At 40.7% G+C, this 13,964-nt stretch overlaps 1 protein-coding gene across 6 annotated transcripts in view; it reads left to right on the top strand.

Annotated features, from left to right (window-relative positions):
* Positions 1–13,964, top strand: part of Nedd4l (NEDD4 like E3 ubiquitin protein ligase) — a 364,487-nt gene that overhangs the window by 291,214 nt on the left and 59,309 nt on the right. For 4 of the 6 annotated variants that reach the window (XM_008855364.3, XM_029557321.1, XM_029557320.1 and 1 more), the window contains 5 exons: positions 372–538; positions 5,141–5,276; positions 6,291–6,467; positions 8,855–8,929; positions 10,669–10,728. In XM_008855364.3, coding sequence (XP_008853586.1) covers positions 372–538; positions 5,141–5,276; positions 6,291–6,467; positions 8,855–8,929; positions 10,669–10,728 — 615 coding nt within the window. The remainder of the gene's footprint in view (positions 1–371; positions 539–5,140; positions 5,277–6,290; positions 6,468–8,854; positions 8,930–10,668; positions 10,729–13,964) is intronic. The other 2 variants (XM_008855365.3, XM_017794929.2) reach the window with 1 other exon arrangement.

Here is a 13,964-nt window from a genome sequence, read left to right as displayed (position 1 = left end):
AATCCACATTAGAGGAAAAGAACTGACTCATACAGTGGTCCTGTGACCTCCACATATGACATGCACATACACACAGGAGGGAGGGAGGGAGGGAGGGAAGGAGGAAGACTACACAGCATATGCACACCTGGTGGCTTCCTACAGTGCGGTCAGCTTGGAAGGTGGCATGATTAATTGACCATTCATTGCTCAAAAGATTTTGAAGACCTAGAATTGTTTTTCTTTTTCTTCTCTTTGGGAGGGAATCTATCCCAGTGTGACACAGGAAGCCATTGTAAGACCCAGAGTAAGGCAGAAAAATACCACACTGTGATGATCTCCCCAAAGTTTGCAGCCCAGGCTCATGACCTCCCATTCATTTCACTCCACAGCACGGGTGGGAAGTTGTTGACTCAAATGACTCCGCTTCCCAGCACCAGGAGGAGCTCCCTCCTCCTCCCCTACCCCCAGGGTGGGAAGAGAAAGTGGACAATTTAGGACGCACTTACTATGTCAACCACAACAACAGGAGTACACAGTGGCACCGGCCCAGCTTGATGTGAGTACCACCAGATGGCAGAGATGCTCAGTCACGCTCGCCCTGCCTTGTCAGGAGTGGCAATGCTGGAACAAGTTTGGGAACCAGGTGGTCCTCTTCCTTGGGGTGACATGTGAAAAATGTGTGTGTGTGTGTGTGTGTGTGTGTGTGTGTGTGTGTGTGTGTGTGTGTGTGTGTCAGTCAGTGGGAAGAGGTCACTGCCCTGTGTTACGCTGCCATTTGTAATGCAACTGGGGTTGTTCTGTACATTATAGAGGTTGCTAAGCTCTGCTCTTCCTAGATTCCTCTTCAGTTTGATGATTATCTTGCTTCCCTCGTCTTCAGCTTCCTCGCCTGCCTGACCCAGGGTGGAAAGCAGGAATCATATTGGCTTTGTCATTTTCTTTTGGTTGATGTTTTAGAATTTTATTCCTTTTTATTGTTTGACTTAGAAATCATCACAAAAACTTTTTTTTAATTTTTTTAGGAAATTTATTTATTACCCCTTGGTATAATTAAAAATGCAAGGATTTGCAAAGTCAAAATTACTAATTAGTGTTTATTTTATCAGCTTACCAACTTATAGAGATAGTAAGGAGGTTAACATTTGTTCTCTTAGTTCATTTGCTGGTAGAAAATAAAGACTAGTTAAACCTTAACTACTTTTTTAAAGAAACAAGATTTTTCAAGCAGCTTTTTGCTAAATGATATTGTAGAGCAAAGCATAAATCTATTGAAATACAGTAAGGGGAAAATGTAACAGCCAAGTGTACTAGGTGAGACCTTTTTCCCCTCAACCCAAACTGAAAGAAACTCACCAATGATGCCCTTTAAGCAGGTGGTATCAGCAGTATACTGAAAGATGTTCTTCTTCTTTAAAAATTTTAGGTGTGTTGCCGGCATGTGTATAAGTGCATATAATGTTCTTCAGAGGCTGGAGGAAGGCATCAGATCCTCTTGATTGGACAGTTGTTAGCTGCCATGTGCAAGAGCAGCTAGTGCTCTTAACCACTGATCTATCTCTCCAGCCCCTGGAAGATGTTCTTTTTTTTAATTGAATTTTTTGTATATTTTATACAGGACATCTCAAACAATCTTTATCATCTTTATACCCCCGTCCCCACTGGCACCTTCCCATAGCCCCCCACATTAGAGCCCATATACTCTGTCATCTGTTAAGGCCCACTGGGTTGTGCGTGTCCCCACACATTCCCCAGTGCAAGTCCGTCCACTCAGTCTAGTCAGCCTATCTAGAGTCCCTTGTTTTAGATCAGCTCTTCTTCATCTAGCAGCAATCAGTTGCCAACATTCCTTCAGATAAAATGTTCTTATAATTTCTTTATCCTTAGAAATTTCAAAGATATTCTTCATATAATTGGGAGAATGGCTAGGGGCAGGTGGCCAAGTCAGCTGGCATAGGATTGATGTAATGTGGAGGCAAAGCTTGCAGAATATAGAGAATCTTGCAGAATCTCCACAGGTAGTTCTCTCTGGGCCTTCACAGAGGTTCTTGTAACTATCAGCTGTCCTTATCCCTTCGCAATGCCCAGCATGGCCTTTGCTCATTGCTCCCAAGACAAGATAAACATAAATGGAAATGGTGTAGTTGATACTTTTGAACATTTATTAGTGTTTTTTTTTTCATTAATAATCACTACAATTAGAAGTTTGCTAAGTCATTTGACTGGCTGGCTGCTCCTGCAAGGACCTGGGTTCAGTTCCTAGCACCCACATGGCAGCTAACAACCCTCCTTAACTCGGTGTGATACAGGCTCATCTCTAATCCTCATATACCTGTGTGATACAGACTCATCTCTAATCATCATATACCTATGTGATACAGATTCATCTCTAATCCTCATATTCCTTGTGTGATACAGGCTCATCACTAATCCTCATATTCCCTGTGTGATACAGGCTCATCTCTAAGCCTCACATACCATTCCATCTGTTTCACACCAGTTACTGATTAACTGAGTTGAATATGAAAAATTGACATAATTGATTTTAAGTATGCCATTCTTTTAAGAAATAATTCTGGAGTTGTAGACTTTCATATATTACAGTAAGATGTGAGATGTAGACATGGTAAGCGTAAAACTTTATTCTTCTGAACTTCTCAAAGTCTTGGTAACAGGTCAGCATGTACTACGTATCCTGTGTTTCAGACCAGACATGTAGCGCCTGCCTGAGTTCCTCCCTCGGTATGGAGGGTGATAGCTTTGACTGGCATTTCAAAGAACTTTAATTCTTGATAAAAATTCTTGGAGTGCAATACTTCAAGTGAGGAAGGTCATCCTAAAGGGAAATTGCTTTCATCCTTAATGAAAAGTAACAGAGGACACTCCGTAGCTTTCTTTGCCTTCCTCTTCTGGTGAGATCCTCTGTGCACTTGACAATGTGTCCTCGTCATTTTCCTTCCAATTTTTATGTTTTGTAATTTATTACATGTCATTTATTCTGTGCTTGAATAGTAAACCTTAAGAAACGACTGCATCACAAAAATCACAAATGCAATCTGCTGTTTTCTGACAGAGCCAGCAGTGCCATTTTAATCAACTATTTTTGTGATTTCAGAAATTTTATTACTATCCTTATGCATCCCTTGATTTTAATAATTTCACCCATGGTAATGTCAGTTTTGTGAAGATACTTCTATTTAGTGTGCAAGTTTATTCTAATTATGTTTGATATAACAATATAGTTTGTTAATGGGAAGAGTTTATGTATTGTATATACAAATATGATAAAACTTCATTTACTCTTATTTTTGTAATAAGTAATTATAACTCAAATATGTATTAACTGGAAGCTAATCTTCATACTACTTCCTTTAGCAATAAAGTTCATAGTATAAAGATGTTTGAAAATATTTAACTAGAAAGCTGTGTCAAATAGTTGCCCATTTACTTACATTGCTGTTAATTGTAGGCTAGTTGTTAGCCTGTGACCTACTAGACCTTTTATTTGGGTCATGAGTTAGTTTGAGATTATTAAAATTTTTTTAAACCTTTATTTTAGAATCTCTAATTAGGCCTATTGATTAATACTGTATTTCAGTTCATCTAAAATAAAATTTTCAAGTCTTTTGAAGCATTAAGCTGCAATATAGCTTTTGTTAACTGGATATGGAGTACTACTGAACATGTTGGAGAGTTCCTCTAAAAGACATTTAGACTTATACCTTAGAAGCATCTAGTGATATCCCCCAAAGGAAAATTGCCTGTCATGTACTGTAAAAAATACTTAAGATTAAGTCAATTAAGTCATTTTTAATAAGTTCTTAACTCAGATCCCAAATTAAGAGCCTTGTATGCCAAAAATAAATAAGGTATGACATAACAATATTGTCTACACACTACTTGATTGGGAGGTTAGCACTTGGTGTTTATTGAGATTTTTTTAAAAATATTATTTTTATTTTATGTGTATGAGTGTATTGCCTGCATGTATGTGAGTACACCCGTGTCATGCAATGCCATGGAGGTCAGAAGAGGGCTTCGGATTCCCCTGGAACTGGAGTTAAGGATGATTCATAGCCACCATGTGGGTGCTGGGAGTCGAACCCGGGTCCTCTGCAAGAGCAGCCAGAGCTCTTAACCACTGAGCCATCTCTCCAGCTCCTAGGATTTTCTTTTTAAGAAAGTGTTACCCTGTAGCCCCAGCTGTGCTAGAACTCACTATGTAGACCAGGCTGGCCTCAATCTCACAAAGAAGGAAAGAAGGTGTACAAGAGTTTTGTGCAAACACTACTGTACTGTACCTCTGCCTCCTGAGTGCCAAGATTTTTGTCAAATAAGACAGAAAGCAGCCAAAAACTAAATTGCGTTGGATCAGAAGTGCTTCTCTTGGGATCACAACCTTGTATTTATGCTATGGTAGCCTTCCTTCCTGATGACCCAGAGCGGTTGCTTTGTCACTGCTGGACTTCTAGGAGGTCCCTGCTGACAGGCTGCATGTGTGAGCTTGCCTGTCGCTTTCTTCCTGAGGCCATCTAACCGCTGCAGCATACTAGCTGGAGGACTTGCATCTATCCTTTCCCTTAGATACTGAAGTACAGCTTGAGGTCGTCATCCCTCTATATCCATGGCTTCCACTTCTGTGGATTCAGCCAACCACAGATCAAGACTATTCAGGAAGACATGTTTTGCCTGAGCTAAAGCTGAGCAAAGGTTTATCCTTGTCTTCATTGCCTACACAGTGCGGTATAAGAGCTGTTTGTAGAATATTTACACTCTATGAGATATTATAAGTCATCTAGAGGTGATTAAAGGTGTATGTGAATTTTGTGCAAACACTGTTGTGCTGTATTAGGGACTGAGCATCTATGATTTTTAAATCCTTGGAACCAGTCCCCCGTGGATGCCGAGAATGGACAGTGTATGACTGATAGATGGTCTAACTCTAGAGCCACCGCACTGAAGCTGCTTTTGTTGGATTGCAATGACCCCTGCAGAGTGCTCTAGCCAGAAGAAGGGGCCTCATATTTGGTGTCCTGAGCCTTGTCAGGGTTTGACACTCGTGTTAGTGAGTGTGTGACCCCCAGTTAGGGCTAGACTATTGGAAGGCTAATCCCAAAAACTTAATACACTTTTCTTCTTGTACCCCTCACCCTCCTTTCAGGGACGTGTCCTCTGAGTCGGACAATAACATCAGACAGATCAACCAGGAGGCTGCTCACCGGCGCTTCCGCTCACGGAGGCACATTAGTGAGGATTTGGAGCCTGAGGCCTCAGAAGGTGGTGGAGAGGGTCCTGAGGTATGTCCCAAAGTGCTGCCAAAGTGCAACTTGGTCTTCTGTGGTCCCTAGGGTGATTCTGTGTCCTTTTACTTCTCCTAGCAAACCATGTATAGAATGTGAAGATCATGGCCTCATAGCTAATGGATTCCCGTCTAGGTGGTAATTAATTTAGAAAATATCTGTGAAAGCCATGTTTGACCAAGTACATGTGATTTGCATCATTACAAAAGGGAACAGTATTATTTCTAGTATGAACGTCTCATGATATTTTTGCTTATTCTTCCCCAGTCTAACCAGTCTCATGAAATGGCATTAAAGATATCATTTTTGAGTGATTGAATGACCTCTGATACTTGTTTGAGTATCGTGGACAAGTCGTTTTGAAATCTTACAAGAGATTACCCCCAAAAAGTTACAAATTTGAGTTAATAGAAATGTTTATCATTTTCATCTTAGTTAGCAGTGCATTCCAAAAAAAGGCTAATTAAGCAACAAATCAGGATAATCTTAATGTCCATGCTTTCTGACAGCTATGTTTATTCATCAGGCCTTGTGTTAGGATGAGTATTCACAATGTTGCAGTGATCAATATTAGAAAAGCAAGGTAATGATTCCATAATAAATTCACTAAAAGTTATCTTATTAAGAATCCTCATTAAGAATCCTCACAGCAGTTAGAGTAAAAGAACTCTTAAAAATCACTTGTAAATCTCTGAGGCACTTCTCTACTCCATTCACTTAGTAGCAGATACCAGCAGTAAGCTACTACTGAAGGAAGGTGCATCAGTAAGGGGTGAGATCCTTACTGCTGAGCCCACCTCCTTCCCATGGTAGTCCTGCCCCTTACCTGCTTGCTTACCTCCAGCAGTTTGCTCTGGAGCTCAGTTTCCTCATCTGTTGGTCGGGACCCTTGTTCTGTCTTCCATGTGCTTATCATGAAGATTGTGTGCCTCAGGCTAAGTGATTTATTGGAGGGAAGACAAATGGATCCCTAGTTCCTAGCACTTACCTTCATGTCTCATTCCTCTAAAGCCTTGGGAGACCATTTCAGAGGAAGTGAACATGGCAGGAGACTCCCTCAGCCTGGCTTTGCCCCCACCACCTGCCTCCCCAGTATCTCGGACCAGCCCCCAGGAGCTGTCAGAGGAGCTGAGCAGAAGGCTGCAGATCACTCCAGATTCTAATGGGGAACAGTTCAGTTCTCTGATTGTAAGTGGTGTTCTTATTATAAAGAAAAACTGCTGAGCAGTGGTCATTTGTTCTTGCTTGAGGAGATTCTTGCATGCAAACAATAGTCAAGGTCTTCTAGCCCCCAATTAACTGACTTTCTCCAAAGTTCTTCCCTCCCTAGGAGAGGCAGAACTATACAGAAGTTAGCTTAGGCAGGTAAGAATCTTTATTTAGAAAGGAGCTATACACCACCAGCTCTTTTTCTTGTTTGAAAAAACCCTCAGAAAACAGTCTTTTGAATGATTTTCATAATTTCTAGCTTTAACCTTGTAAAGTTCATTCCCCATCCAAAAGGCTCAAGAAAATAGTACCTTCATCATGAGGGTGGCTTTCCTATTGAGAATCAGAAGCCCAAGAGCCTCCCAACCAATCTTCTGAAGTCATACTCTGCATGCCTTGTCAGTTTGTTTCATCATGTTTAAGTGACCTATCCAAGGCACAGCTTGGGGAGGAGGTGGAGACACCCAAAGACCCAGCATAGGAATCCTTGAGGATAAAGAGTGTGAAATTGGACCTGACACTGAAGTAGCACTTGAACCAGGGTTCTCAACCACCAGAGAAATACCTTTCTAAAAGTTTCAGATCAGTCAGAAGCAATAAAAAGTCACTAAGAGCTTTGTACTAGACAATGCAAACCTGCAGGAAGAAAACGTAGATAATTCTTGTATGTGTGTAGAATTAAGACCAAGTACACACTCAGTATTTCTCAAGAAATTAGACTTGAAGATGTACTATAGGGAATGATGATAAGTCACTACGTTGTAAATGGCATCCTTGTACTAATACACATATTATGAGCATATTGAATGTAAATGGTAGAAGGGCTACATAAAAAGTAAGAGCCACTAAGTACAAAGTTATTAGCCCTTCTATTATGGTGTTTTCATTTTTAAAGAAGCCATTGGCCTCTGCTATAGGAGTTGCAGTGATTACTTCTTAATGTGCTTTCACATTAAAATTCTATGAATGTTTTTCAAAAAAAGAAATACCACTGAGATGAAAATTTAGTACTAAATGGATACCAAAAAAGGTTGTATACATGAGATACTTGAATTGGTAAAACTGTTACTATGGAAACAGCATAAGCAATAAAGTCATGTATTTAAAATGTATCAAAGAAAGAATTACAGAAATTATAACAACTACACACCATTTATCAACCATGTGAAAAAATTCCTAGTTTCTGTGTTAATATTAAATTAGCATTTGAAATGCTCTTTATTCAGAACTCTTGTACTTAGTGATTCCAGAAGCATGGCATACCCTTAAGACTCAAGTGTAAGCGTATATCATTTTCAGGTTGTATTAGCATAGAATATCTTAGGGAACCTTCCTTGGATTTTGATGCTCCAAGTCACTCTGTATTAAAGGACACTAGAGTGAACTTTTTACTCAAGAATGACTCCTTATGTACTAGAGAGATGGCTCAGTGGTTAAGAGCACTGGCTGCTCTTGCACAGGACCCGAGTTCAGTTCCCACCACCCTCATGGTAGCTAGTAACAGTCCAGTAACTCCAGTTCCAGGGGATCCAACACCCTCTTCTGACTTCGATAGACATTGCACAACACAGGTGCACATATACATGAAGGTAAAACAGTCATACATGTAAAATAAAAATAAATGAGTCCTTCATGCTACCCAGTGTGGGAAGGCTTGGGTGGTCCCCATTAGCACCAGAGAGCTTTTGCTTGAATTTTATCATGTACCATAGATGAACCTGCTAGTGAGGAGGCCTCCCTTGCCTTCCGTCTGTGACCTTGTAGAGTCTTCCTTTAGATCAATTAGGCTTTGTTTAACCATACATAATTCAAGCAAGTACAAAGATCATACACAACACACAAGATTGTCTTTGGGTTAACTTCACTTTTGGGCTGAGTTCTACTCAGAAGCTAATCAAAAACCCTTCTTGTCTCAGAGGGAAAAGGACATGATTTCTAAGTTCCTATGGACATGAAATTCAGCCTTGTCTTTGTCAACTGTACTAATAGTTGTTAAATGGCCTTATGTCACTTTTTCTTCCTTCTTTTCTTCTGTCTGTCAACTGAGAATTTGCTGAAAGCTGGCATCCCCAGTAGCCTACAAGGCCTGCTGCCCTCGTGTTGCTGATCATAAAGCAGCTCTTGAGTGCTGTGGGGACCTGTCTCACTGCCTTCCAATAGTTTTGGTCTTCTATTATTTTTAAATCCTGGTCTGCTGAAAACACTAAGACTTGAAACAGACTGGTTGAGTTCTTTAAAGATTACTGTCCTTGTTTTGAAAAGATGTGTAATTTGAATGCCTCCAATAGCAAGGACTACAGAAGAGTAAGTAAAATGGTGTCTGGGCACCTGCCTCGTGACACTTCTTGTCTTTTCCTCCCCTGCAGCAGAGGGAGCCCTCCTCGAGGCTGCGGTCTTGCAGTGTCACTGACGCCGTTGCAGAGCAGGCTCACCTACCACCGGTAACAAATGCTCATTTCCCGTCATCAGCTGACTTTTGGGCTTTGATTTAAAATCTTCAGGGCTGCTGAGAAAGAGTTTTTCCTGTTCAGAGCCATTCACCAAATAAAGGAAAGCTTTGAAAAATCTTCCTAGTAAATTGCCCAAGGAGAGTAACTTTCCAACCCAGAAATCCCAAGTACCAATCAAGCTTCTAAAATGATAAAAACTTCATTGCTTTGGTTTTTCACTCAAACGTATACATTTCCAACATGCTTAAATGATTGAAACTACATGATCCATTCATGATTCCTTTTAACCTGTTTGGCTGTTGTAGTTATGGTCCAGAGAGCTGAACTCCCAAACTCATTGATCACTTCAAACAGGAAGAACTCTTCCAGACAGATAGCCCGACTTCTTTCTATTACTCAGTACTTAAACTCTCAGCTCCACAAAATGGCTGTGCTCTCTCTATAAAAGGTAGCTCTGTGAATGAAGATTTAGCTGCCATTGGCTCTTTCCCTCCCACAACTGTGATAAGTCTGCACAAATATAAGCATGATTGAAGGTTTATTAACATCCAGTATACACAAAAATAAATATCTGATTGGAGGCATGTGAGCATTGCCTTGGGAGAGCATACAAAATTTTTTTTTTACATTAATTTGTTTCTTCTTTGGGAGGTGAAAATATTCTGTGGCTTTACATGTTCAATTTGATATTTGACCTTGACCCTCTTTGTTTCTTTGTTAGATGTATGGGGGTTTGGGAGGTGGGGTAGGGGTTAAGACAGGATCTTGTTCTATAGCCCACAGTGGCATGGAATTCTAATTATAGCCTCCAGACTAGCCCCTTCCTGCTTCTTGGCCTCCTGAGTACTGGGATTATAGGCATAAGATACCATGCCCAAGATTTTTGTTGTGTTTTATTTTTTATTGCTACAGACGTTTTTGACTGACTTCATTATTATGAACTTGAAGACAGCACCTTTAAAGTTTTTGAAATCGTCTTTTTAATAGTGTATATTTTTACTTGACTTCAGAGGATATATTTCATCTAGGTTTTAGTATTTTATATTTTCAAAATGAAGAAATGGTATACCAGTCAAGATAACAGATTCCGTTGTGATGCACACCATGTAGGCTGCCTAATAACAAGCTTGACAAAATGGTCTTTTCTGAGATGGGCCCGGTGCAAGCCTCCCAAAGCAGAACAGCAGGCTTTGATGAACTGGTGGGGAGCCTTCTCAGCCTATTGATTCTCTGATTTTCCTGGAGAAATTAATTGCACTTTCTTCTTCTTCAAAATCAGTGTCAATTTTATTTGCCAAAGAGCTTCCTTGCCTGGAAACTGTGATTCCTTCCTCTCCCCCTGTTCCCAAGATGCTGTGCACTCATTGACCACCAGTGGCCCCTATCACCTGTGTTTTGAGATTGGCAGATATAAGAATCTTCTAAGTTTTGGACCATTAGGACAGCAGACTAGCTGTCTTTCTTTCAAAACGTCTTCATTTGAAATGGCCATTGGTCACCCATATCAAGGGTGCAGCCTGAGCCTCCTTGGGGTGGTATGGGGTTGCTATGGGAGGGCCGTGTTCTCTGGCCGCTGGTCATCAGTGACTGCTCAGCCTCAGTTGGACAAGGTGGGTGTCAGGGATCCTAATTTCATATCATCTACCTGAGGATCCGCCACAAGCAGTGATTCACTAAGCAGTGGGTGGTCCCCCAAGTGCATTTCACTGATGTGCATTATCATTTAACAGCCCAGCACCCCAACTAGGAGAGCACGTTCGTCAACTGTCACAGGTGGTGAGGAGTCAACGGTAATGGCACAATTTATCAGACACTAATAGCAACATTCTATGGGACAGTTTAATATTTTGATTAACGGTGAATATACTCTCTCCCGCTTAAAAAAATAAGATCAATTTCACCATACTGTAGAGATGCACATGTTTCTTGTTTTAAACTTCTCGTTGGGGATTATTCAAAGGCACTGAGTAAAATGGAATGATTTTCAGTCCTATACAGTTTTATTGGAAATACTGTCAAACATGGCTAAGTGTGTTTAATTGGAGCATTTTGGATATAGTTTTGCAAGTTAGTGTTTGTGCTACTTTTCCTTGCCGCTAGAATGCTTGGTTAAACTATTTTGGTTGGAAGAGTATCAAAGAAGCTATAGGAACCTCACGAGGTTGTGTGTGTGAGTCCAGGCATGTAAAAGGCCATGCGTTCATTCCTCTCCATCTCCCACAGCACAGTTTTTAAACAGGAAACCAAACTTTCTGTGTCTCCATCATAACTGGTAACCTTTCTCTGCCACAAGGGGTTGGACTCACAAGAATAGACAGTGTTTGTGCAATTCCCAGGGCAAAGAACATAATTAAGATATTTTAATGATCTTTGGTGTTATTGTAAGGCAAGTATCTATTATTATTTTTGTTCATTATTTTGAACAATTTGTAGTATTCATGTTTATAGATAACTTCTGTTTGACTACTTGATTTAATTGCATTCAACTTGATCTTAAAATCAGACCAGCCTGTATTAGATGCTTTGCACAGAGATGAATATTTGAAGAATTTTCTTTATTGTTTCACTTTGTTGCGCTTGCTGTAAGTACATATTACTTGCAAATAACTTTACATGCACAATAGCTGATTTTCCAAAGGATGTTGATGATTTAAAGGAACATTTAGGTCTGTTGTCAGAATTTAGCACTTCAGCATTACACAAAAGAAAACCAAATTGGCAGTCAGTACAATGAAGTACCGAGGCACTGTGATTTAGGTGAAAGTCACATACTGGAGAGCTAGACTCCACCTCCAACAGAATTCAAAGAAGCCTGCATGAGCTGCTTTATTTCCTACTGCGCACTGGCAGTCTCTGTGAGAGAAGTAGAGCTGTGAGATAGACCATTTCATGGGATGTTTTTGTTTCCTTACACCCATAAGCATCGCTGTATCATCTGTTTTTTTTTTTGCATTTAATTGGTCTTGCAACCTGCTTAGACCTTGAGAGTATTGTGATGGCCAGTGATAGCAAATGGCAGAGTAAGCTGCATTCTGTAGTCAGAGTCACCAGCAGGACCAAGTGATCCATCTAAAGGATGTCCCACGTGGCTCTGCGCACTGCCCTTTTCTTGCGTTCTTCTTTCCTATGTTCTCTCTTCCATCAGGGAATTGAAACATGGGTTGGCTTGATGTTGTGGTGTGGTTTGGGTTGCTGTGATAAACACAATGGCCAAAGCAACTTGGGAGAGGAAAGAGTTTGTTTGGATTATAGGTTGCAGCCCATCGTGGAGGGAAGTCAAGGCAGGATACTCAAGGCAGAGTCCTGGTGGCAGGAACTGAAGCAGAGACCACGGAGGAATGCTGATTACTAGCTTGCTTCCTCTGGCTTGCTTAATGACCTTTTTAAAACAACCCACAGTGGTACAACTCAGAGTGCTGGGGTCCTCCTATATCAATTAACAATCAAGAAAATGCCCACAGACATGCCCACAGGCCACTCTGATGGAGACCATTCCTCATTTGAGAGTCTCTCTTCCTGGGCGTGTATATCTAGGGTAGTGTCAAGTTGACAAAAACTAACCACCATTGGGGTTTTATTTTTAAAAGCTTGGTAGTGGTAGTTCCTAAATGTTTCTCCCACCCTGAAACAGTGTTTCCTCTGAACCTAGATAGGTTTAGAAGGACCAGATTCTTTTCCCTCCCACCCAGCACCCCTTGTCATAGCCACCCTAGACTCTATTTTCTGTTCTGTCTCCTAGCACAGCTTTTCCCTCTGACCTTCTCGCCTTCTTTCCACTTGCCCCACTTTGATGCATATTCCAGGCTGGACCAGCTCCCTGGGATGTATCACCTCACTCCTCCCTATTTCACATAGGCATGCTTGTGTGTGCAATTACACACACAGGTGCTATTTAATTTTATTTAGGAAAAACAGCATATAATACAGTATGCATAATGCTCAGCAAATTGTTTAATTTATGGTCATTTTCTTGAATATGTTAATAATCACTTGGTATTCAATGATAGGAATGCACCACAGTTTCTATAATTTTCTCTACATTGAAGGATATTCGCCATCCATTGCGTTGCAGTAACCATCTTTCTATGTAGTGCTTTCATTCCCACAGTGATGATGAAGCACTAAGTCTCATCTGAGGAATCACAGCCCTTTGATTTGTGTTAAAAGACTGCACACCAGTGTCACTTTCTTTACAGGCTACACCGGGGCGCTCCCTTTCAGACAGAAGGGGGGATAGCACAGAACTTGATCTTCACTGAAGAGATTCTAAAAATGTACTGTGTAAGGTACCACCGTGGCAGGGTCTGAGTGAGTCTTAGCGACTCTATGATAGTCAGTGTCAAAGCATATCCAAACTTTCTCAGTTTAAACATAAGCAGACCTTTTGTTGTACTTAGTAACTTTACCATGAGACTGTGGTTAATGGCTATTGGGAATCTTAAAACATAGCAGTGTATTTGGTCTATGGACAAAAACTATGAAATATTAAGTTGGGCTTACCAGTAGGTTTTAGCTTGTCTGGATTACCTAACTCATTCCTTGAGATCATCTAGAGCATTCTGTCATTCACATAGTAAAAGTCTGATTTGGCCTCAAGCCTGAGCTTTTTCCACAGACCTGTCTGCAGAAGCTGAGTCTTGCCCTTACTGGCCATGTGTCCTGGGCATCCATGTTTTGAGTCACAATTAGAATCATCAACATAAGCAGTTGTATGCGCTCGTTTGGAGAAGACACTGTCAAGAAACATTTTAATAACACCATCTTGCATAGATGCAACTAGATTACCAGCTGCCCATTCAATTCCCAGTAGACAGAGAATGAACATCTTAATCAAATTCAGTGTTTCTCTCTGCTGTACTCCTAATGTTTCATAAACTGTTGGGTTCTGTTAACTGTGCATCTGTGAAAGTAACCCGGTTGCAAGAAGTTCTCTGAGCTTACAGTTCTGAGACTATCTGTGATGCATCCAAGTTGTTTTAGTTTGTCATTTGCCTTGTAAAATATTTTTTCCAGGAATGCTATAGCT

Source organism: Nannospalax galili, unplaced genomic scaffold, assembly GCF_000622305.1.
Source record: "Nannospalax galili isolate Female #2095 unplaced genomic scaffold, S.galili_v1.0 scaffold567, whole genome shotgun sequence".
NCBI classification, from domain to species: domain Eukaryota; kingdom Metazoa; phylum Chordata; class Mammalia; order Rodentia; family Spalacidae; genus Nannospalax; species Nannospalax galili.
Note: the sequence above shows the minus strand (reverse complement) of the source record. Positions and strands in the feature narration are given on the sequence as shown.